This window comes from Rhipicephalus microplus, chromosome 2 (assembly GCF_043290135.1).
Source record: "Rhipicephalus microplus isolate Deutch F79 chromosome 2, USDA_Rmic, whole genome shotgun sequence".
Taxonomy (NCBI): domain Eukaryota; kingdom Metazoa; phylum Arthropoda; class Arachnida; order Ixodida; family Ixodidae; genus Rhipicephalus; species Rhipicephalus microplus.
In genome coordinates, this window is record NC_134701.1 from 36,138,650 (window position 1) to 36,164,932 (window position 26,283).

A 26,283-nucleotide genomic window follows, 5' to 3' on the forward strand; every position below is an offset into this window, starting at 1 on the left:
CCGCCATTGCCTTATACAACAAACATTTCAATGACGTTGCCTGTGATTATGTCGCACGACTCTGCTTTCAAGACCGCCGCCAGCTCCCCAGCGAGCCTGTTGTAGACTTCATTGCTAGCCGCGTTTTGCGGTTTCGGCATGCTCAAAAAAGACATGATCAGGCATCAACTGTTTATTTGCATCGCATCTGAAAATGTCCGATGTCGGCTCCTTCAAAAATGCCTGTCCGTTAACCTCCCAGAAGCCCTCTCGATTGCACGAGAGGATGACCTCGTTTGCATACAGTTAGAGCAGTTCACTCCTCGTTCGATGCAGCAAGTTTTTGCTGCAAGGCTTCACAGCGGCCTTTCCTCTTCGTCTTGGCAGGGAAAGCCAAGATGGCTCCCCTTCATTGCAGCTTCAACGCAGCACGCAACATGGCCACCCTTTTGCTTCACAGGGGCCGAGGAAGCCGCCAAAATGGCGCGTCCACGTGTTAAACGTTGCCTTTTTTAAGGCCAGGAGCAAGCTCCGAGCTCTGTTGCGCATTTTTTCTGCACAGTCGCCCACTCCTTATATTGCTTACGTTGTGGATCAGTTCGCCACTTAGCGAATTTTGTGCAATGTCCTGCACGGAATGCGGTCATTATCAGGCCGTCTGCGATTCCGCTTCCCTTCAATATACAGTCTCTTTGCCTACTTCGAGTAGCAGCCAAGCAAAATATGGTCACTGTTTTAAATGTGGCCTATTGCCACACAACGTCTGGGTCTTCCATTGTAGCAACAGTAGGCAATGTTCCCCTGACTTTTCTCATAGACAGTGATGCATCCGTCTCACTAATTGATGCCACTGACTTCTATAGACATTTTTCCAAGCGTTAGACTTTCTCCTTCGCACATCATTCTGCAAATGTATTCTAGAGAAAACACTTGACAATTTGCAATCTTTCACAGCACAAGTCAGGTATTGCAGTCGTACTGCATCTGCCACTTTCTAAGTCACTTCAAACGGCAGCTCCCTTCTGGGTCGTGATGCTATAAGTGCATTATCCATAAACATTCTCGGTGCTTCCATGACTCGCGCCCTAGTCGACATGCAACCTAATCTTCAGGTGAACAAGTTAGTGAATTTCGTCAGCTGTTCACCCGTGAACTGGGTTGTGTGCGCGACTTTGTGCATAAAGTGGTGCATCGTTCTGATGTATGTCCATTTTGTGGTAAGCTTCGACGCCTTCCTCTTGGTGAGCAAGTTTCTGTAGAACTGTCCCATCTTCAAGCCAATGGACTCATCGAGCCTGTCTTCATATCCGACTGGGTGTCTCCATTCGTCGTCATAAAAAAAAAAAAGATGGTTCCCTCCGCCTGTGCGTGGACTCCCGTGAACCAAACAAGGCAATCATCATGAATGGGCTCCCACTCCCACACATTGAAGAGCTTCTTCAACAACTGTCCAGGCTTGTATGCTTTACTATGTTGGACCTTGTGTCCGCTTATCATCAAGTTTGAACTTTCTGAGTTCAGGAGAGGTCTCGAAAAAACTTTTTTTATTTCTAGTCATAGTGTGTTAAAAATTTTGCTCAATATAGTTTTTCATGGAGATTTCAAATATGCAATCATTTTTTGTGTATCTGCTGTAGTTATTGAGTTATGCAAAATGTTACATAGCAAAAAGTTACATTTCTTGCAAATACTCTTTTATGTAAAAGCATTGTGTCTGATCTTATCTGACTCTTGAAAGATTGTGAAGTACAGATATATATCCAAATATGTCTTAGAAATATTAAAAGCAAGAAAAAAATTCTAGTTATTGACTAATTATTTTAAATCTCCCTTGAAACAATAACCAAATGTTTTCTTAACTTATAGAATTGCAGTTTCAAGTAAATATTTGCATTCTTCATGTGTTGAAGAATACAAGTGCCAAGTTTCGTTACTATACAATAAGTATAGGTGTATAAAAGGCTGTCCAGAAAACGTGAAATTGTCAAAAAAATAAAAATGATAAGAAAATGAAATGTAGGCCCGTGTGCTCAGATTTGGGTGCACGTTAAAGAACCCCAGGTGGTCGAAATTTCCGGAGCCCTCCACTACGGCGTCTCTCATAATCATAGCGTGGTTTTGGGACGTTAAACCCGACAAATCAATCAAAGTTTGGAAAGTTTGCATTCATTAGGGAACCATTTTTTTTGCATCAAATTGGGGCACAATGAAAAGCAGCTTGCACTGAATGTTTGGAAGATCGAGAATCACACAAACTCGTGAAAGTTGGTCATGGTCTGCGCCTATAGTGCGTGCTGCCAGAACTGCATTCACGTTTACAGCAAAGCTATCAAGTGAGCTGCCGCTGTCCAAACGAGCACTCTTCCCTTGGTCCCTGAACAAAGTAGTACGCCTCGACGTGTGCGCGAATGAAAGTGCAGAGTCCAGGCAATCGGTATTTTCACAGCACAGTTCGAAAAATGCCAAAAGCCCCTTACACTCTCCAGCTATCTCACGGATGCTGAGCTTCCATTCGCAGCAGGTTGGGCTTTGCACACCCCGCTATACAAGGGCAGTCAGCGCATCAATTTCACAAAGCAGCGTCTTGGCAGTAGCAGCACCTACTGGTCTACGTTCAATCTTGAAAAATCCGCTCTTCATTTGGGATGCACTGACGAATTCTATGGCAGCTGCTATTTCACAACCACTGCCACAAGGTTCGGTGTCGATATTAGGCCTATTCGAAGCCAGAGCGCCGGAGTATTGGTTGGTGGTGACATCTTCGTTCGCTGTAGCATTGGGAAGCATCCAATGCCCTTTCCCTGGATACTTACAGCGAGTTCTGAACTTTCGATTATCTAGACTGCGCTTCTTGGGGCTTGCCATGACGCAAAAATTCAGAGAAATGCGAAACAACTCAATTGCGACGTCCGAGGCTTCGCTCTTTTGCTGAAAAGATGGGAAAAAGAGGAGAGTAGAGCGCACTGCCGTCTAATGGCAGTCTTGTGCTGCTTGCCGCGATATTCAAAACACTTGATGTATGCATTGTTTTTCTTGTTTTTTGTTTATTCTCCATAAAGATACGAGTCTGGCTACTAGTGAATTGTGAAGGAGAAGGCCTTCACAGCATGCGTGCATGATTTCAAATGGCAGCCAACGCGTCATTTTCGCGACAGGATAATGCGAACTACGTAATTTTTGGCAACTTTCGTGCATTTCTCTTGTCACCGCTGTCCATTTCGAAGCATTATTAGATAATTTCTCGCCCGAATTTGAGCTTGATATTTTCAGAAGTAAAAGATTATAGATAAGGATGCGAATACAACTGAAAAAAAAAAAGCGAAAATTTACCGTGACTTCTCGACCCGCGTCTTCCCTTAACCATATTTGTTTCGCACGATGGGCTGTTTTGTTTTCACCGCGTGTGCTTTGGGCTCCCGTGTGCCTCTTCTGTGTTTCAAAAAATGATGTCTATAGTTTTTAAAGGTTGCAAAGATGCACTGGGCTACTTAGATGACATAACGAAGAAGAACACGATGCAAATTTGCATCCTGTTCTTTCTCGCATCAGTGAATGTGGTATAAAACTTAGTAACTAGTGTATTTTTGCTGTGAGTGGATTGCAAATTTTGGATAACAAGGTCAGTTCCGACGGCTTAACACCTGTTCAGTCAAAAGTTTGGGCCATTGTGAATGCACCGTGTCCTGAAGATGCCTTGTCATATCTCCCTCTTCAGCTGCCGGTTACTGAGGAGCGTAATGAAGAAATTATTTCCATGGTCACTTTTTGTATTATGAAAGCTGAGCATCAGGCTGCCACTGCTGCAGATCTGACATTATCTCAAGTTCTTACTTATGTACATGAGAGATGACCTCCCAAAAGTGCCCTTTCAGCCGATTTTCTGCCTTATTTTAGTACTAGACAGGAACTGATTTGTGTCGAGAAGTTGCTTTTCCATGATGAATGGGTGATTCCACCGGCTTCTTTCCAGCATAAGATCATTCAGCTTGCCCACGAGTTGCATCCTGGTTTGTTTACACTAAACAGAACCATCGTGACAGGTACTGGTGGTCCGCCTTAGACAAAGAAGTTCAACATGCTGTGTACAACTGCCACATATGTGATTCGGTAGATAAGTGTGCCAAATGTTCATTCACTTCATTGCAGTCTGTTCCGTGGCCTGATCGGCCTTAGCAAATTCTGAGTATAGGCATCCTTGGTCCTTTTCACAATGTTCCGCAGAATGCTCGGTTCATTATTTTTCTCACTGACTACCACTCCAAGTAGCCTAAAATCTGTTACGCGCATAATGTAGCTTCAGAAGTTATTGCCGAGCTTCTGCCTTTCATTTTCAGAAGAGAAGGTTTTCCTGATGCAATAGTCACGAACAATGGTCTGCAGTTTCAGTCTCCCCAGTTCAAGACTTTTCTTTTGCTACGTCACATCTTTTGCATCTGTTTTCTACCTGCAATAGAATGAACAAATTGAGCAATTCAATCAAGTTCATAAGGAACAAGTTCAGATTGCACGATCGAAACTGCTTCCCTTCAAGCAAGTCTTGACTGAATACTTGGCTTCGTACAGGTTTTCAACGCAGAGCACATTAGGAGTGTCTCCTTTTCAACTTCTTCATGATAGGCAACCTCGAGTAGCTCTTGACATAGTTTGCTTACATTCCAACACCTCAGTTTCGAGTCAGCAACTTCGTACCAGAGTCTTTTCCCGTCAACAAGCAATGAAACAGTATGTGAACAATCAGAGAAGAACTAAACCTTCCAAAGTTTGAGTCGGCAATACAGTTAAGGTTTGTCCCCATGAAAACGTCCCAAGTATCGGGATCAGTACAAAGTCTTAGAACAAGTCAGTCCAACTTCTTTTCACCTAAATGATGACAACATTTGGACCACCTTTGGTATCATTGTTTCTCATACTGATTCGGCTTCAATACCTCAAACTCCCCAGAATATTATAGTATGTGGCCTCCCTGCTGATATACTTTCTTCTCAAGGGGAGAGGACCTTTGAGTAGGTGTAGCTCCACGTGAAATAGCTCGCATTAAGTCTTCACCAGTGGATCAGTCTATCGAACTGGATTTGGCTCCAGAAAGTCATGCTGCAACTAACACAGCTACTGCAAGTGAGTCGTCAGACCCAAGTTATTGTTCTGCATTCTCAGCTGTGCCTGAGCAGTGCGTTATAAGCAAGACGGTAGGCTCGCCTTCGCAAACAAAACTTGCTGCTCTGCAATGGAGCATTTCAGGCCACATTGTGCTTCAGCGCTTGAAACGTTCGCGTAAACAGCCGTCCAGATTTAAGGATTTTGTGTCCTAAATGCTTCTTCTGTTTACTCACATGTTCGAGTCAGTGTACTGTACTTGTGTGTTGTTTTGTGTATGCTGTGTATTTATTATATAAGGTTCAAATTCTACAGCTTGGCAAGCTGATATAATTTTTATTTATCTCTTTTGTTTGTGTAAAGATATTAGAGGTCGACGTGTTATTTATTTCTAGGAGGGGGGTGACGGTGTGTTGTGTTACTAGTTTCAGTTTCGGTTCGATTGTCATGTGGCGCCTCATGCGGTAGTGATATGTATCGAGTATATATCTGTAAATAAATTGTCATGTGGCGCCTCATGCGGTAGTGATATGTATCGAGTATATATCTGTAAATAAAAAGTTTGTGACGAGCACTGGATCGAGGCAGACGTTCTCTTCAGCGCTCTGTGCCCCGTCGTGAGGTGGCTCTTCGGCGTGGCCGCCAGCAGTGTTGGCGACTTCAGTTCAACGTTCCTTGTTCTTCTTCATCGGTGCCGGGGCAGCCGAGGCATGACACATCTTCATCATGCGTTTTATGATTGGAAATGGTTTAGTATCTGCATTTCAACCAAATTTTGTCATTCCATGCTAGGTTGCTGCGCTGCCTTTATGTTGGTGGTTCTGTTGCACTTTCTTAGCACTGTAGAATACCACCTGACTGCCTATGACCTCTCAACGTCACTTGACTCGTAGCTCGCCTGGTCTTCTTCTCTCAACTGTTTGAAAGTACATCTAAAAAAATTAAAAAAAAAAAACACCCAGGCACGTTTTCGAACCTCTGATCTAGCAAACTTAGGCTGGCTTAGTGCCTTGGATGACCCTTCTTCTCCCGCATTTATTCTCTCCTAACTTCTTTCTGTGTCGCTTAATTTTGACATTGTTAGCTTCAAAGTGTCGGCAAGGTCAGAGTTTTGCTGATTTCGAGTGGCCGCACTCCTACTTTGACGTTTCCTGTCAACTGAAGAGTTGGGCGCACCTCTTTGCGAACTAATCGGCTACTCCTATGTAATTGTTATGTTAAGTGTATAGGTCGTGGGCAGTTGGAGTGCATAAATATTCAACACGAAAAGTTTCTAACTGCTAAAGAATAGACAGGCATCACCTTAAAGGCTGTATCCTATTTTGTTGGCATTTTGGAGAAGTAATTAAAACTCTGGTAAATAGACATAGAAGTAGACAGTGGCCTTAAGTTGGGAGTCGGATATACGTACTAGTAATTATATCTATGTTAGCCTGATAATGTTGGATTAAAAGGTAAGAAACAAAATATTTCTAGTTTTAGAAATTGGCGAAAAGCAAGAAACTTCGTATGAAAGTATTGACGTTCGATTTATGCGCACATTAAAAAGCCCCAGGTGGTCCAAATTTCTAGAGCCCTCTGGCGTCTGTCATAATTATACCATTGTTTTGGAACATTAAGCTCGAATAATAATTATTACATTATCAGCATTTGATAAAATAGCACACGAACGATTACTAAAGCCTAGCCATTTCAACATAAATTCATATTCTCAAATGCATTTTGGCATTCCTGACTAACCACTGTCAAACCGTCATTATTGAAAAATCTTCAGCCCGCTCCCAGTAACCTCAGGTGTGCCTCAGTGATCCACTCTTTGGTCCCTTTTACTCTTAAAGGGACCCTGAAAGGTTTTTTAAAGTTTCGTCAGCATTTTGGCTAGAGCATCATCAAACCATTTGCCCAACAAATTTATGCTGCTACTGACAATTATATCATGCTCTTCATCGCCCCCTGCCGTGCCATCTCAACTCGTGGACACACTGGCATCGCTGGCAATCGCAGAGCTCTCATGAGCGCACTTGATGATCTGAGTTTCGTCAAGTCATGATCTCAGAGATTGCACACTGACAGGTTGCACACAATCTTTGAAGCCATCACCCAGTGTGCCCACTAGCATGCACAACATCTGGCAACAGAGACAAATATCGCAAAGTGGTTGACACCAGCTCCGACAGGTGTGCCACCCTACCAGCTGATCTTACTTAGGTGCATTCCACAGCCATCAGATCAGAAGACTGGGTGACGTGCTATCAGCGAATATCGCTCTGTGAATGGGTGGTTGAAAACTCATATGGCTGCTTTGCAGTGATCTGCAGTGATTTGCAGCTTTAAAGCATCGAAATAAATCACCCAGTTTACACAGAGAGTGTAAATTGGTCACCCTTAAGACTTGGTCTACTAGTCCAATGTGCTTTGTACAAAATCACCAAAACCATTTCAGGGTCCTGTTAATTTACACTCAAGCTTCAATATTATAAAATGTTGGTTATAATCAAATAAATAAAAAATAGTCATGAAAAAAATAAAGGGCTGAGAATAATTTTTGTTACTAATTTTTTAATATATAACAAACTTATTTTCCTATAACATGCAATTTTGTTAAAATGAGGTTTGACAATACTTTAATGATTTGCCTTCAACAGTACCGGCTAACATCAGAATGCATCATTGCATCAGAATGCATGACTGCATCATTTATAGAACCCACTCAACTGACAAGCTGAACAGATGTATCTTCAGCATGCCTCACAATGGTGCAATAAATACCCATTTTAAAAGAACAAAGCAATGCTGAAAGCACAAACCGTGTTGAAGGAGTTGAGTTGATAGTGGCCACAAGAATCGCTCTTCTCACTGTGATCCTGTGCTGGCTGAATAATCAAGCTTTCTTCCTCCTGCAGAAGGTGGCAGTCATTAACAAATAGGTAGTTGAACAAGAAGCATGATTAGAGTCGATGTTGCACAACATATAGTTTCATACAATAGTACTTAAAGAGGAATCTGGCACAGCGATCAGGTACCTCCATGAAAATCATGGGAAGTACAGGTTTCGGATTGGATAGGATTAGCTAGCGAACTGTCGACAGACTTTTCTACAGTTTCAGTTTCGTTCTTCGCGCAACGCAGGTAGTGGAGTGAAGCAGTGCCTTTGTTGTTCAAAAAGGCTGACGACCACTAGATCTCCTGATTTGCTGTGATGTTCTAGCTTTACGAGTCGTATTTAACTGTTTACACAAAGCGTCGTCCACTCACCGCTGCACATAGATGTAGCGTCTCATGCCAGTGCAGGATATTGCCTCGAGTTTATGTTCTTCACTAGCACGTGTTGCCTAAACTCATTTTAAATCGACTGCAAAATGGTGACGAAGCTAAGTAGATGCACCGTCATGCTCCACTGACTCGGCTTCACACAACAGAACCAGAGGTGCGTTGGGGGCAGACCACCGGGACAGGTGCACCTAGTGTCGCACAAGACGAAACAATAAGTGTTTCTCACTTAATACTGTACTGTTATTTTCATAAATGCATACTTTTGAGAAAAAAACAAGCATGTTTGTTTTCGATTGTTGCAAAAAATAATACATTAAATCTTGATGCTAAATTTAGAACACAATGACACAGCAATGCATACCATGATGCTTGAATTTGCCCAGGTTTCACTTTCGCTATGGTCCATAGAATATACTGGCTAGACTGCCGTCTCTGCGCCGTCCCTATGCAAGGTCGTGTCCGCGCCGCTGATACATGCGCAGGGGGCGCTGCAGTCTATCGGAGCACGTTTGTGGCGCATTCGCATAGGCTGCGTAGGAGTGAATCGGTGGCACATCGTGTCTTGTCTTTCATTATTGTACTCCCGGATCAACTACTCATTTTGTCTCTGTTTGAGTGGGCAGAGAATGAACCGTCTTTAACCGACCAAACGTTACATCAAACGTCATTTATCTTCGGGGCACTGACGCGACCACAGTGGCGGAAGCAGCCACTCATTGAACAGGACACAGTTGCTTGAAAAAACTAATGGGCGGAATATAATTTTTTTTGTGTATTTAGAAAGGCTTCTGCTGTAGTATAAATACTGTTAACTTGTTCTCACAAATATGTGAACTATTTGTAAGCTCAGTTTTCGTGCCAGCACGTAAACATTTCTTAGAATGAAAACATCATACCATGTTTAGTGTGCTAAGTCTCTGAATAACACAGACTGGTTCTTGGTGGGTCGCAGAGAAAAGAAAACGCAATGATATTTTCAGAATGAGAGAGAAAATTCATCACACACGTAGTATGCTTCAGTTAAGGTCTTTTTTAAATTTTGTTTATGCACAGCTAGCAAAGTTCATAATATTTCGTTCAAATGACACTATTTAAAATGGCCAGACAGTATAATGACGCGAGAAATAAATAGTTCCTCAAGCTTTAATAGCAGAACATTCACACAAAATGCTATCTGAAGCATATGTGATTGATTGATTGATTGATTTGTGGGGTTTAACGTCCCAAAACCACCATATGATTATGAGAGACGCCGTAGTGGAGGGCTCCGGAAATTTCGACCACCTGGGGTTCTTTAACGTGCGCCCAAATCTGAGCACACGGGCCTACAACATTTCCGCCTCCATCGGAAATGCAGCCGCCGCAGCCGAGCCACTACACCACCGCGGCGGGGCTGAAGCATATGTGTATCAGCCTCTCATGCCATCAGAAGCTTATTACTGCTTTCGAGCCGTCGTTCGTATTTTCTGCCTTTTTCTCCATATGCGTTATTCTTTAAAACTGTTGAAGGCTGCAGGAATGAATGCAAAGTAGGTGCGAAGTGGGCATTATTTGCCCAAATGATGGATGCTAATTTCAATCTTTTCGGTCGCACACAACGCAGAAAAGATAAATGTACAACTGCATGCACATGATTTTTTTTTATTTATCACTGTTTCATGTGCTCACAAAAGGCAGGTTCATGACACAATTAAAAAACGCTTAACAAGATGTGCCACTCAATGTCATCAATCGACCGCTTGCCCACTTCACTTGCCTCGCACTGCAATTTTGTCTTTGCTTTGCTACGTTTGTTTTTATTCACATATAGGGACCGCTTAATTCACGTTGCACATGCCCAACAAGATACTCGACATTGTTTTTGTTTCCTGAACAGTGAACATACATGATGGACTTGCCCTGCGTTTCGCCTTTCTTTAAGTTCGTCTTATCGCGTTTAGGTTCCTGTATAAGTTTCCATTTCGCAAGCGCACACGTCATCATTAAATATCTGAAGAGAGCGGACATGCATAATAAAAAGTTACGAGAGGTAAATCACCGAGAAAGAGCCTAAGGTGTTTCTCCAACAAGTGACGGCAACAGCAGTTTTGCGCGAGAAAGCAGAAACAAATTAGTTTATTTACTGCGAGTCCAAGTTGGAAGCCGACTAAAAAGTGCTAAGTTAGGGACCCAAGGCATAAACACCACCACTAATTTGTACTCAATGTCAACATTTATAATTAAAAACACTGCAGAACTTTCACCTGGAAAGGCACGCAAATGCCAAAGTGCAAACGGCTGCACCAGCCCGTCCGTAGGCACGAGTCACGGGAGAGAAGTCTGCTCAAAAAACTCCGATAGCGTACAACGCCACCACCGCATGCATCACAGAGCGGCAACAGCGAGGAACGGAGACAACAGACTAGTCAGTATATTCCAGGGAGCATACTTTCGCCGCATGGTCACGAAAGCTTTTTGCAATAAAGTTTGTGTACAAATAAATGAAAAAAAAGCTTCAATTAAAGATAACTTCATATCACTTTGTTTTACGCTCCGAAAAAAAAGTGCCGTGAATCTTAAAAACGTAATCCATACGAAACGGATCTGAAGCTTGCACTTCCCATAATTCCCATGAGTGTACAAGCGGCGCTGAAAGAGCCCACGTAGACACTAGTGCCAGATTCCCCTCTAGGTATTATTGTATGAAACTCTATGTTGCACACAACACATTTCGTCTGATTAGCTTCATCCTAACAAATGTATACTTCAGGACTACATGGCACTTTCGCTGTAATACTGATTATTCAAGATTACAGCCTTATAGAGAGTATGCACTAAAACTCAACCCCAGCGTGGCATTGCGCCGGGTATCATTTTCGAGGTTGTCATGCAGCAGATGACCCATGCTTGCCCCTGTGTTTACTGTGTCTATCTGATGGGTGTTGTGTGGTGTACTGTGGCCTTCCCTGTTCTCGTGCTTCTCATTTACAACAATGCGGCATTAGAAGACCACTCTGTGCTTGTAAAAGTGTCCCACACACTGTTGCACATTAAGTTGCATCAAATAATGTCAACTGCACCATTTTAGTTGCTCTGACCAACTGCACAACAAACAAGCTAAAAGATTTCAGTGGCTAGGCTTCTATGTCATGATGAAAGTCAATCTAAGAAAGTACGCAAAGAAACAGAGCTGCCATCGAGGCACAGAACACTATGGCTGAGCAGAATTTGTCGTGACGAACTTGACAAATGGGCGTCCCACTACAGAGTTTGCAGGGACACTGCACTATGTGTGAGCCTGCCTAACCAAGGTTGGCTATGCATGTACAGTGCATGCACACAACTTCTCTATCAGCCTTAGCAATGGCAACAATGGCTTTTCATCTAATGCTGCGCAGGTCCAACACACACAGGTCAGTATGTTTGGGGTACACTTAAAAGATAAAGAAACAGATATGCTCATGTATCCCCTCCAGGTCACCAGCTTGAGGAAACAGAAACCCCAAAACAGAAACAGTTTGTGTGACGGCAGGATGCCCCCGTCCCACAAGTTTCTCCAACATCAGCCATTAAAATTGCACAACAGCAAGTCCCTCATACTTTACCCATGTCTTCAAATTCTCATGAAACATTTTTTTGCCACACTTCCGAAGGGCGAATGTAGCATTACAGCATTTATTTTGGTCAACTTTTTATAATAGCTTCTGAATTTTTCCCTTCTTGAGATAGATAGAACTTACAACTCAAGATTCCCGATAATTTCTTCTATTTTTGGCTCTTGAGACGTGATTTTAGAGTCCCATCATCATGTGTTTTTGTAAATTTGTGTAATAACTTGACAGACCAATGCATCACAACCAAATAAATGCACTTGGATTACGAAGTAAAATACTATGAGCACAAGCGCCCTTGCAAAAGACATGAGGATAGTGTCCAATCATCATGTGTTCTAGTAAATTTGTGTAATAACTTGACCGACCAATGCACCGGAACCAAATAAATGCATTTGGATTACGCGGTAAAATAGTATGAGCACAAGCGCCCACGTGAAAGACATGAGGAAGATATCGGTACCTCGGCTACTCATCCAGTGCACAGTATTGAGGGCGCATGACTGCCATGTGCACGCATAACTTGTGGGGGTGCTAACATTTCCTGCAAAGTTGTTTGCGCAGCGTGGCGCATTTGTCTGGCGCAGAAGCCGTATTTTGGAGTGACAACCATTGAGCGTTAGGTAGCTTTGTGTTCGCGAGAGTCGATCACTCTCGCGAACACAACGCTACCTACCACAATCATCACCATGATTAGATTTGTAGCGCTGGCAATGACCCCTGGTGGGGACCCCTGGTGGCAAACCTTGGTGGGGCATGAGAGAATTGAGCGAGGCTCTTTCTCTGGTACCGTTTGGCGCGAACGGTTGCCCCTCGCAGGGGGACCCTGGTGCACAGCCCCGCAGGTCGTCTGCTGGGGCCCTTGTGGTAAGTCTGGTGTTAGCGACACCGCCTTGTTTGTCATGTTGTTAAGTGCTGTGTAATTTTACGCAAGAATGTCTTAGCGTGTTGATCACGATTGATGTTATAATAATTTGGCTGGCGATATCGTTGTTTATAAAGGCAGTTAAATAAATAAATGTGCGTTTGGCTTGGTTCGTTCCGACTGCATCTGCTGCGTCCGTTCACTTCAAGAGTGTGGCGCTCACTCGCCATTACGAGACCCCACACTGGCTGCCCAACATGGAGCTCTTGGAGCATTCGCAGACCGGTACAAGCTTTTGTTAGAGCTGGGGTAGAGTGGGACTAGGGGCGTTGGCGGTGTGCTTTGTTGAGAGCGAGGATATCGGCTGTTGTGACTTGTTTGAACTTGTCGGCATGTGGAGTTTTATTCTTTTTTTTCTGCTCACAAGTGGTTTTTTTTCGTTGTTGATGTTGGTTCAAGAAGGTTGTTCAGTTAAAACGAGAGCCATGCGGTCTGCATCCTAGGGTGAGCAAAACTTAGAGCACGTGAATTGTAGGCCAAGCCTAAAGCGAATGAGTATCGGAGGTTTGTAGGTGGTCTGAGTTTTCTGTAAATAGCTTCTTCTATCTCTTTTGGGTTTAAGGAGCCGGGCGTTGGTGCTCTCTGGTATTGCGGCTCGACGCTGGGGCATCGTGACCCCGTCCAGGACCGTGGGCGTCGATTGCTGATCGCTTGGTAAGCTGCTGTGTGCGGCGAGCGAGTAAGGCCACCTTACAGAGCGGATGTCCCCTTGCGGCTGCCTCTTCTGTGCCTAGGCTGGGTGCTGGGTGGATGCTGGTTGTTTTCAAGCGACTCATTAGGCCTAAGGCTCTGGGCAACCGTCTGTTGCACGTGGCACAACTAAGTGGATCGTGGCAGTCAGGTGTTGCACTCTGCTTCCCTCACTTTTTTTTATTTTTTAATCTTGCGATGCACGAGTTAGGAAAAGCAACTTTTGTTTTATTTTAACTGGATGTCTCGGCCGTTGCCGATGTATTAGCTAGCAGTACTGACCATTATACCACGTGGGCGAGGAGCCCGAAGCTCCCTTCCCTTCGGCCTACTGCATTGTTCTTTCGAGTATACTGATTTACGCAGCGAGAGTGATGTAGCCCAGGGCTGGCTGTCTTCTGCACATTGTCAGCACCGCTGACCAGGAGTGCGCTTCAGACTTCGGGCAATGGACATGCCTGGGGCCTGTGCAACTGCCTGCAGTCCGGCGCCCTCATGAGTGCTGGTCGTAACCAGAAGACGTGTTGGCGCGAGTGATGGTTTGTTGCGCCAACGGCAACGTTGCTGTTGCGGGACCGGTGCTGAGGTGAAGTCGTTGGGCCAAACAGTGCAGCAGTGTCGAGCGGCGGTGGTGTTGTGGTGCACGGACATTATGTAAAAACATGTGTTGTGATATTTTGTAGGGGTTTGTGTAGCTACTTTCTTTCATGCTGCTTTTTTGTCGGGATATGGTTTGAGTTGAAAGTTTAGGAGATGCGGGGGTGCCAACATTCGCTGTAATGTTGCTTGTGCTGCATGGCCCAGGTGTCTCGCGCAGAAGCCGTATTTTAGAGTCACAACTATTGAGCGGTAGGTGGCGTGTTCGCGAGCGTCGATCACGACTATCATCATCATAATTAGATTGGTAGCCCTGGTGGTGAACCCTGGCGGCAAGCCTTGGTGGGGTACGAGAGAATTGAGCGAGGCTCTTTCTCTGGTGGCGTTTGGCGTGAATGGCTGTCTTTCTCCGGGGGGACACCTGAGCACAGCACTGCGAACCGTCTGCGGGGGCTCTTGTGGTGAGTCAGGCGTTAGCGACACCGCCTTGTTTGTCATGTTGTTAAGTGCTGTGTAATTTAGTGTAAGGATGTCTTAGCATGTTGATCACGATTGATGTTATAATTATTTGGCTGACGATATCGTCGTTTCTAAAAGCAGTTAAATAAATAAATGTGTGTTTGGCTTGTTTTTTTCCGACCACATCTGCTGGGTCCATTCACTCCAAAAGCATGGCGCTCGCTCGCCATTACAAGACCCCACAAACTCTAGCTAAGCTGGTTATGGGGCTTCCTCTTAGATGTTGTAGAAAAATGATGGAATCCAATGTTTTTGCATCAATTATCGCCACATAAACAATATGCTTTTCCACAGGTAGATGAAGGCCTGGATCGACTCTTCCATACAAAGCACTTTGTGTCGATAGACCTCTAGACCAGCTAATGAAAAGTCGAAGTCAGACCAAGAGAAGACAACAACAGACAGTTTCTTCGAGTTCAAGGTTGCGCCTTCTGGTCTTTGATCGATTTAACTAGAATTATAGTTGGATCGTGTTTGTCTCTAGCTTTGGCGAGCACCCCTGGCACTTTGAAGCTGCCCTTCAAGCACTCAATACCTCTGGACTTACCCTAATGCAAGAGAAGTGCTGCTTCGTGTATGAGAACCTTTTGTTCTTGGGCCACAATATCAGCAAGTCAAGAGTTCACTCGGACCCACAAAAAACAGCTGCCATTGCTGCCTTCCTAAAACCTATTGGTGATGACATGGCCATACACCGATTTCTCAGCTCGTGCACCTGTTACAGACGTTTCGGCAAGCAATTTTCACAGACCGCCAAGCCACTAAATCAACTCACTAATATTGACGTGCAATTCACATGAAAAACGGCAGAAGTCAAAGTACTTAAAGCTTGAAGTTTTGTAAATGCCAATCGATTGAAAACACTTTATGGCCTCTTAAAGAAGCCATGCAACACTTTTCAACGTACCCATGGATTCAAATGAATTCAGTAAAGAAGCTCATTGCCTCATGAATTGACTGCCACAAAAAATCTTTAGAATCCATCCAATTAGGGGAGTTTCAAAGATTTGTCGCATTAAACTATAGGAAAGGCGCTCTTACAAATATTGAAAAGGCACTCTTACAAATATAGAAAAGGCGCTGGAGATATGGTCAACACAGTAGAACCACCGCACATCATTCAACTACGCTGTAGCGCATGCCTTCAGCCTCGAAGACTTGTGCGAGACTTTCTAAGCAGCGCTACTCACACGATCTATACCTTTGCCACAGCCTCAAGTTAATTCGATCACCGACATTGTCCGGGAGAAAGTTAGGCAATCACTTAGAATCCCCTAAGCACCGCAGCCTGAACCAAAAGCTATTAGCTTCACCGCTGCAGTCCATCGCAATGCTCCACCGAACCAATGTTACGACACTGCCCCACCACAGTTCCACAACCACTACTATCATGCTGCCCACCTGCCGACCAGCACTACGCTCCTAGCAAGACTGGCGTCTGACTTGCCCCTGACCACTGCCCCCTGAGGTAAAGCTAGGCATCGTAACGACACATGGGAATACGTGGTTTCGCCATCGATGCGCTGCGTCCACAGCGGGCTGAAAACCCATGCGACATTGCCAACTATCTCGGCGGAGCACAGAGGACACCCCAGGGATCTTCTTGGTAACCATTACCTGGCCGTTACATGTCCCCACACCACCAGCAGTACACTGACTCAAACTAGGGCAGATCATCCAATTTGTATCACAAAAACTAAGGGCAGCAACCGATGGAAAGGCGGTTGCTGTACGACGAAATACTAAAGGTCTTTCACCGATGTTACGACAACACCTGAAGAACATTTGTGAGCTTTATATTCCTACAATATTGCTCCAGAAATGTGGTACTTGGAATAGACTTCCTATGTCAACACGGTGTTGTCACTGACTTAAGGTATGATTGAATAGCATTAACCTCAGAAAACACACAGCCCACCCCCAGGACACCAAAGAATCATGCATTGAATGCGCTGGAAGACCAAGTCACCATTTCGCCTTGCTCCCGTGGCATTATTTTCATCAGAACGAAACACCCGCAGACTTTGAAGGTGTCATCGAGGGCATCTAGCACTTCAGCGATGATTACAGGCACCTCGACATTGGTACATTGGCCGCCTATATGAAAGAATTCATTGATGTCAGCGATTCGTTCCCCCTCTCTGATAATCCTGAACGTGCTTCGATGAATCGATGTGCTCAAACCATCTCGGTACCAACCGAGGCCTTTCGAAGCACAAGCAAGACCAGCTCAGAACACTGCTCCTGCATTTAAAGAACTGATTGTGATTCTTGTTGAGAATTCGATTGATTGATTGATTTGTGGGGTTTAACGTCCCAAAACCACTATATGATTATGAGAGACGCCGTAGTGGAGGGCTCCAGAAATTTTGACCACCTGGGGTTCTTTAACGTGCACCCAAATCTGAGCACACGGGCCTCGACATTTCCACCTCCATCGGAAATGCAGCCGCCGCAGCCGGGATTTGAACCCGCGACCTGCGGGTCAGCAGCCGAGTACCTTAGCCACTAGACCACCGCGGCGGGGCCTTGTTGAGAATTCGACAGACCCCAGTCACGAAACATCGCATGATAACTGAAGAAAGTGCCCAACCAATTCATCAGAGCTCTTACAGAGTTTCAGCACGAGAACACAAAGCCATAAAGACACAAATCGATGAAATGCTTCGTGATGGCATAACCCAACAGTCGAAGAGTCCCTGGGCGTCCCCGTGGTGTTTGTGAAGAAGAAGGCTGGAACCTTACGTTTCTGTGTCGACTATCGTTGCCTAAACAAAGTCACACAAAAGGACGTGTATTCTTTTCTATAGATAGGCATTGACATTAGTTACAAGGTGTCAGAACAAAATGCTTTTCATTTAATTTTTAGTTTTGTTCCACCGCAAAAAGTTTCATTTCATTTCTTTACCAGAATGAAGAAATTAATGTTCCATAGCAGTTTGTATGCATGCGAAAATTCAAGTAAGAATAAAAATATTAGATTTGCCATACAGTTACTCACCCTGCTTTTAAAAGTGGTACAAGGGTATATTTTTCGCACGTTCTTATGAGGTGCAAAACTACCTGTACCAAGAATTTCTATAAATAACTGCTAACCAGTGCCATTAAAAGTTATACTACTTGTTGTCAGAAACGAATTTAGAATTTTTAGCGTCATAGAGCGTGAGCATGATCACAGAATCAGCCATCATCTAGCATATTACCTCTCATATGCGAGACCAGTGTTAATATAAAACAAACTTCTGTGCAGAGAATGACCTTCCCTTGCTGGCATATGTCACAAGCACACATTCCACTTGAGTTAATACGAAGATTTCTGGTTGCAACCCTATTTGTTTTATTGTGATTGCAACTATATGGACACTCTCGGCTGGATTTCGCTGCCGGCATTGGTGTTGACATGGGCGTCAGCATCAATGTCATGCACTGTATATGTATACGTACATACGAGAGTCTGTTCCTTCGCTGAGGGATGAGAAACCTGATCTGTGAGCCGGGAAAAAGAAATCACATGTGCCGGCCGTGGGGTGCCCTATCTCTTCGCTTCATCGACTTCATTGACTTCAGAGGCTTCATTGACTCGTTTCTCGAAGGGACGGACATGTCTTCACAGCTAGGCTGCCATGCTGCCGTAAAACAAAAAGGGTGATCTCTAGGGTGATCTGGGCAGCTGAACTTCAATGGGGAGAAGACTCTGCCGTCCCAGTTGCGAGGTAGACTCCTGTTGCCGGTTTTCAGCCCAAGGCCCTGCTGTCAGCTATCATGAAGTGTATCTGGGTAGAGAGGACTGTTTCTTCGGGCACATCCTTCTGAGCCAACTGGCCTCCTCGTCTGCTCCATGAGCACCCTCACCGCCAACAAAACCTCGCACCATCTACAAGTCGGCCGCCAACATGGGCTCACATGTTTTAACTACCAATGACACGTCTTTTCTTTCAATGACCTACAAAACCTTGTTTCGTCAGTTGCAGTGTAGGGCTTTACAGCATTTCTAAGTTAACTGTTTGTTTCAATCGCTTATTTCTTTTCTTTTGTTTCCTCGTGCCATAAACTTGTATTCATTTTGTTTTTGTGCGTGTTCTTTTTTCCAGTCTAGAGGTTCTGCCTCCATCAAAAACAACTACTACATTGAAACCTGGATAACACCAAAGGCCCTCACTTTTCCAATACAGAGCAAACTGCAATATTCTCTTTTCTACACACACTTGTACATATCCATATGAAATAAGAACTTCATTAAAGGTACAAACAAAAACAAATTACAGCACTGAGTTACCAGAACGGCGAGTTACCCATTTGCATACCTGCCAACCTGGCGACACACCAATTTGTAAAATTTTCCAAGTGGGAAGGGGATGTTTTAAAGAGATTTGTCCTTTACCCTGAACGACAAGCTTGACCATTTTTTTACAGCGAGTATGTAATCAGATTAAGAATTCAATTGCTGTGACCGTGCAAAAAAACTTTCAAAGCTTAGCTGGTTGTCCATATGTCACACATATCCATGATGTGGACCTTGATGTCGGACTTGCACAACGCTAAATTTTCATGTCACAGGCACACGTGGTTGGTTGATTGATATGTGGGGTTTAACGTCCCAAAACCACCATATGATTATGAGAGACGCCGTAGTTGAGGGCTCCGGAAATTTCGACCACCTGGGGTTCTTTAACGTGCACCCAAATTTGAGTACACGGGCCTACAACATTTCCGCCTCCATCGGAAATGCAGCCGCCACAGCTGGGATGGCACACGTGGTACAAAAAACAAACTTCTGCCCTCTTTTTGATGGCACTAAGCAGGGGAATTCCGCCATGTTTGCATATCTGCTACGTTCAAAGAATCTGAACCTGGTAAGTTTATGAAACAAGGAGGGTACACAGAAAAAAAAAACACTTTCCAAAAAAAGGAAGGGGAGAGGAGCAGTGCTCCCAAACAGCTCTTGAACTGTGAGCATCGGCACTGCGGTCTTAGAACTGCTTATAAACAACACAAGTCAGGTTTCTCAACTACAGTAGAAACTCAGTGATACGAATCTCAAGGGAAGCAAAAATATTTGGATAGTCAGAAATTTCGCATCATCAAAAAAATGAGCAACATTTTTTTAAAACTAGAATATAAGCACAAAACATGTATTTTTGTCAGAAGAACTCCCATATGTCTCTCAGGAACACATGTGAATGAACTAATAAGGGACACTGGCTGCCCCGAATGCGTGCATCAAAGCTTTGATCTAGGCCACCTGAAAACAAAAGTACAAAAGTGCGCAAGTTCGCTCCGCCGTAGTCTGTGAGGACATCCATAGGTAGTGATGGGGGTATGTTGCGCCCCCTGGGCGTGGTGGCAGCAGTGGACATCTGGCCTGTGTGCGGGTGGTGTGTGCGCGGACGGTGTTGTAGTTGGACGTGAGTGGCGGGGGTTCGGGGAGTGAGGCCTAACGAACACGAACGAGCATGACAAGTGGGGGCTCGTCCGGGATTGGACCGACTGAAATTCCCGACGAATTTGTACAGTTTATGCTGCATCAGACAAATGGATCGGCTATCGAACGCGAGCGCATAGCATCTGAGCTGCGGCAGGCGTTAATGGCTGCTCCCGTGGTTCCCGGAGGCAACGAGCGCCGACCGGCCTTTGTTGGACCACCGGCTACACAAATGTCGGCGACGGGGACAGCGCGCATTGCGAACACGTTGCCTAGGTTCGTGGGCTTCCAGGATGTGCAACACCCGGAGGAATTCCTCAACAAAGTGGACAATTTTTGCCTGATTAACGGCATAGCTCTGGAGGACCGAGTTCGCCGCGTTTTTACCACGGCGCTTGACGGCAGCGCGAAATTGTGGCATCGTTTCGCGGGTCCCTTTGCTACGTGGGATGCCTTTGTCACCGCTTTCCGAAGGAAATTTGCGTCGGCCGACGAAAAGAAGCGCCTGAAGGAAGAGTTGGAGGCACGCACTCAGCACCCGGAGGAGAACTTGAAAGAATTTATTTATGTTATTTCCGAGTTATATGACCGAATCGGAGAGGAAGTTGCCGACGACGTCAAGGTCGACAGAGTGCTGCGCCGAATGCACCCCCAGCTGCAGGACTTGGTAGCGGGGTCCACCTTCTCAAGCTTGAAGGCCCTGGCGGATGCGGCCGATGGCCTGATGGAGCGAGTGCGGCGCCGGCTACAATATCGGCCTCCTCCACCCAAAACAAATCAGGTCGCGTGCGACTTGGCATATTCGGCGCATTGCATGCCTGACGCAATGGCAGTGCCCCAGCACTCCGCAGCAGTCGTCTCCGCGCCGAATGCCGGTTGGACGGTTCCCGGAGGCAACGAGCGCCGACCAGCCTTTGTTGGACCACCGGCTACACAAATGTCGGCGACGGGGACAGCGCCCATTGCGAACACGTTGCCTAGGTTCGTGGGCTTCCAGGATGTGCAACACCCGGAGGAATTCCTCAACAAAGTGGACAATTTTTGCCTGATTAACGGCATAGCTCTGGAGGACCGAGTTCGCCGCGTCTTTACCGCGGCGCTTGACGGCAGCGCGAAATTGTGGCATCGTTTCGCGGGTCCCTTTGCTACGTGGGATGCCTTTGTCACCGCTTTCCGAAGGAAATTCGCGTCGGCCGACGAAAAGAAGCGCCTGAAGGAAGAGTTGGAGGCACGCACTCAGCACCCGGAGGAGAACTTGAAAGAATTTATTTATGTTATTTCCGAGTTATATGACCGAATCGGAGAAAAAGTTGCCGACGACGTCAAGGTCGACAGAGTGCTGCGCCGAATGCACCCCCAGCTGCAGGACTTGGTAGCGGGGTCCACCTTCTCAAGCTTGAAGGCCCTGGCGGATGCGGCCGATGGCCTGATGGAGCGAGTGCGGCGCCGGCTACAATATCGGCCTCCTCCACCCAAAACAAATCAGGTCGCGTGCGACTTGGCATATTCGGCACATTGCATGCCTGACGCAATGGCAGTGCCCCAGCACTCCGCAGCAGTCGTCTCCGCGCCGAATGCCGGTTGGACACCTTGGTGCGCGTGGCCCCTCCACCCCGCAGCAGTGCAACCGTCATACCACCGGGACCAGTGGCCCATAATTCAGGCCCAATCTGTTGGCGCTCCAACATACCGACCATCAGCAGGGCGTCGACCTCAGCGGGCCCCGAGCCAAGTTGTTTGCCGACGATGTGGCAGCGTCGGCCACATTGCACGCAACTGTGCGAGTAGACCGCGCCAAGACAACGCCGTTTGCTTCCAGTGCGGCCGTCCAGGGCATTTCCAGGCTTAGTGCTCGGGAAACGGGCACCAGTAGGCACCGGTCCGGCGGGCTTCTACTGCAATTTTATTATGCAAGTTGCATCTGCAGCCAGAGGAGGGAAGGAGCCGCTCTTGGATGTTCGAATCGGCAGTACGACGTTTTGTGCATTGCTCGACACTGGGTCCAGCGTGAGTCTCCTTGGTCCACTAGCCACCAGTGAGGCATGCTCTTCGGGGGGAAAAAGGAAACGCGAAACTCGAACACTCCGCTTGGCATCAGGTTGGTCCCAGAGCTCCGAGGCTACAAAATGCAAAATAGAGTGGGATGGCGGCTCCCGGGTTCAAAAATTTATTTGTCTGCCTGACCTGTGCCAGGATGTTGTGCTCGGAAGGAACTTCCTTACAGCTACTGGAATGTCCTTGCACATAGCTTTGGGCGGGTGGATTATAGGTATGGAGCCACAGCTTGTTGTTCTATTTGCCAAACCAGACAGGAAGGTTGCCCCAGATCCAGTGGATAATGCCAATTGCCTTGGAAACTTGTTTGAGCAACAGCCAGACATTGTGACATGCAACACCATTAGTGGCTCAGGACAGCAAGCAGAAGTGATGCATGAGTTCAGGGGCCTGCTGGGAGAATATGAGGCACTCTTCACAAAGTTGCCTGGTTGTACAACACTCATTGAGCACTCTATCGACACTGGTGACAGCACACCAGTGCGCACGAAACTGTGCCCAGTCAATACAAAAAAACAATGCATCATGGATGCTTGCTTGGACGAGATGCTAGAAGCAGGCCTAATCAGGCAGAGCATAAGCAGCTGGACAAGTGCACCAGTCCTGGTGGGAAAGAAATCCGGAGGCTACCGGGTGCCTGTCGACTACAGACGCTTGAACTCCTGCACAAGGGTACCAGTGTACCCAATGCCTCGCACTGATTGGCTCCTGGCTCAGCTAGGTAATGCACAATAGTTTACAAGCTTTGACCTCTCCCAAGGGTTCTTCCAAATTCCACTGTGGGAACAAGATGTTGAGAAGACTGCATACATATGTCATAGGGGCACCTTCGAATTCACAAGGATGCCGTTTGTTGTGGCTGGAGGCCCAGCCATATTCCAAGCTTTAATGGACAGGGTTCTTGAGGGCATAAACCACAAATTTGCCATGGCGTTCCTTGATGATGTTTTGGTGTACTCTCCTACAATAGAACAACACCTGGTACACGTCCGTGAAGTCCTCGAATGCATCAAGAATGCAGGGCTTACAATTAATCCAACCAAAGTACAACAATGCACTCAATCCCTCACCTTCCTTGGTCATGTTGTATCTTCAGGAGAGTGCCGACCAGACCCAGAGAAGGTGCGTGCAGTAGCAGAGTACCCACGGCCATCCAACATGAAGCAACTGCAGGCATTTCTGGGCTTAGCTGGATATTACAGGAACTTTATTCCACAATTTTCCTTCACTGCTAAGCCCTTAACCAACTTGCTCAACACGCAACAGAAATGGCACTGAACGAGCATTGAAGAACAGTCATTTGCGACTCTTCGAGCAAGGCTGGCAATAGATGCAGTTCTGAGCTTGCCAGACCTCAATGCACCATTTGTAGTTCAAACAGATGCCAGCAGTGTTGGCATCGCCGCAGTGCTGCTGCAACGTCGGGATAACATTTTGAAGCCAATTTCATTCATCAGCAGAGGCTTGTCGGATGTGGAGCATAATTACACAGTCCAAGAGTGGGAGTGTTTGGCCCTCGTATGGGCTGTAGAAAAATTCCGATCTTATTTGGAATTCACAGAATTCGAAGTGCACTGTGATCATGCGTCATTGGCTTGGATGTTCACCACTGAGCAGGCATCTCCTCGTGTGCGGCGCTGGGTGCTACGCCTTCAAGGGTTTCAGTGCAAAATTAAGCACCGTCGTGGTAAGGCCAACATTCGTGCTGATGCCCTAAGCTGGGCACCTGTTCAGCCAAACTTCAAGACAGCAGCTGAAAGCCTGCCTGAGAGACTTTTGCCACTTAACTTGGACACTGACGAAGGCTCTGTCACGTTTGAAACCTGCCAGCCAACCACCATTGAGGACCTCAGTGTTATAAACTGTGCGAAAAAACTAGCACAGGAACAACAACGTGATGCTCTTTTGCGTGACATAACGAGAACTATCCAGGGAGAGTGCTTGCACAAAGGCACTGCCGAAACCCGTCGTCAGGACGACCTGGCATCCACGTCTCATCTAGAGCTATCAGGACTTTTGGTGCAATGTCGCGGCGACCGTACAGTAGCCTGGTTGCCTACTCACCTTCGCCCCTTGCTCCTGCAGATGGCCCATGACGACCCGACAAGTGCCCATGCAGGATTCTACAAGACACTGCGGCGCATCAGAGACAAGTTTGTGTGGTTGGGCATGAGCAATGACACATTGAAGTATGTCCGCAGTTGCTCAGTCTGTCAAAGGACCAAAGCACAGCGTTGCAAACCTCAAGGATTTATGGCAAGCCAATGGCCTGCAGCACCAATGGAAGAACTTAGTATTGACTTAATAGGGCCGTTGCCTATCAGCCCTCGGGGGCACATGCCCTTGCTGGTCATTGTTGACAAATTTACCAAATTCATTGAGCTCTTCCCTCTTCGTGCAGCAACAACACAGCAGATAGCCAGCTGTGTGGAAGAGCTCATCTGCAGACACGGGGTACCTACTGCTATTTCTAGCGATAACGGGAAGCTCTTTGTTAGTAAATTATGGAAGAACCTGCTTAGGCGATGGAGCATCTCGGAGTGCCACACGGTGCCTTACAGACCAGCCGGACCGATGGTCAAGTGGCACAATGGCACAGTAAAGCAGTGCATTCGTGCATACTGCAATGAGCACAAAAACTGGGACCAACACATTCCCAAGATTGCTTTTGCAATGCGAACCGCTGTAAGTGCTGCTACTGGATACACCCCAGCCCTCCTCTGCTATGGCCGTGAACTCCGAACACTCTGGCAACCCACCGAAGACAAGCAAGGCGCTCAGCCTGCGGTATCATCTTCTCACGCATTCGCAGCAGAACTTCAGTCCCATTTGGCAGAGGTCATGAATGCTGCACGGCAGCATCAGCAACATGCTTGGCGTGCCCAGAAGAAGCACTATGACCAGGGATGCCGAGCCACGACATTGGAGGAAGGTGACCTTGTCCTGCGAGAAACCCACATAGTCAGTGACGCTGCAAGTGGCATCTCATCGAAGCTGGCACCAAGGCGAAATGGTCCATTCCGCATCTGCAGATGTATTGGTCAAACACTTTCAAGCTCGTCCACCCACAGACTGGGAGAGCTTGTGGTGAGGCCCATGCCGACCAGCTCGTCAAATACCATTCTCCATGGTCAGCGGGGAGCTTCACGCTTCAAGGGGGGGACGGGCTATGAGGACATCTATTCGTAGTGATGGGGGTATGTGGCACCCCCTGGGCGTGGTGGCAGCAGTGGACATCCGGCCTGTGTGCGGATGGTGTGTGCACAGACGGTGTTGTGGTTGGACGTGAGTGGCAGGAGATTCGGGGAGCGAGGCCTAACGAACACGAACGAGCATGACAAGTGATAAGCAAAAATTGACAGAAACACTGAAATGCTTTGTGCCTTTTTTACGACTTTATTGCCTTTCATCTAAGGCTCCATGAACTGCGCACTTTTGGAGCTCGTTTAGTCTCTCGATGATCGCATCTCTGCCAACGCAATTTGGTCTGTGGTGATTGCATCAAATGATAGTTCCGCTTTTAATCTGCACGTGTCTTCAAATCAGTTTATTTTTGCTATCTCTAATCGCATTTGCCGCATTTTTGCGTGCTGTGCTTGCAGAAAATCACTTTGAATGGGTAAGATGCACATGCTCTTTCAGAGTTCTGTGTGGTTGCCATACCAAGAGAGCCTGAGTTCATCTGCTCTGGCAAGCGATAGCCACAGTGTGTGTGCACCAACCACGTGCTTACTTCATTTTACATAATCTTTTGCAAGCCTATAGAGCACTCTGGAATGACCAGTCAAATGTATCATCAGACAAAGCAGTTCTACTGTGTTGGATGCAGCAGCCAGTCAGCCGAAAATCAACACAAACAGTGAAGTCCTAACCACCGACCTGAGCAGAGTGCCCATTGCCACATGACTGCGGATACGTTGAGGCAGTATGAACATGAAATTCGTAGCCATTCGCCGAAAAAATGACAGAAGTAGCCTAAATCATTGAAGAAAAAAATATCTTTCCTCCATTCCTAAGTCTAGCCACTCGGCTGTAATCAAGCTGCTGCTGCTGATGACAACAGTACATACTATTCTCGCATAGCGGTGCAACATACCATAATGTCATTTTCATGGGCTCTGTGACTAACTGTGGCGAAT

General features: G+C 46.3%; 1 protein-coding gene across 8 annotated transcripts in view; it reads right to left on the reverse strand.

The window, feature by feature from the left end:
- LOC119169139 (uncharacterized) overlaps window positions 1-26,283 on the reverse strand; it is a 748,171-nt gene that overhangs the window by 44,463 nt on the left and 677,425 nt on the right. For all 8 annotated transcript variants that reach the window (XM_075883059.1, XM_075883033.1, XM_075883044.1 and 5 more), the window contains one exon: window positions 7,881-7,970. In XM_075883059.1, coding sequence (XP_075739174.1) covers window positions 7,881-7,970 — 90 coding nt within the window. The remainder of the gene's footprint in view (window positions 1-7,880; window positions 7,971-26,283) is intronic.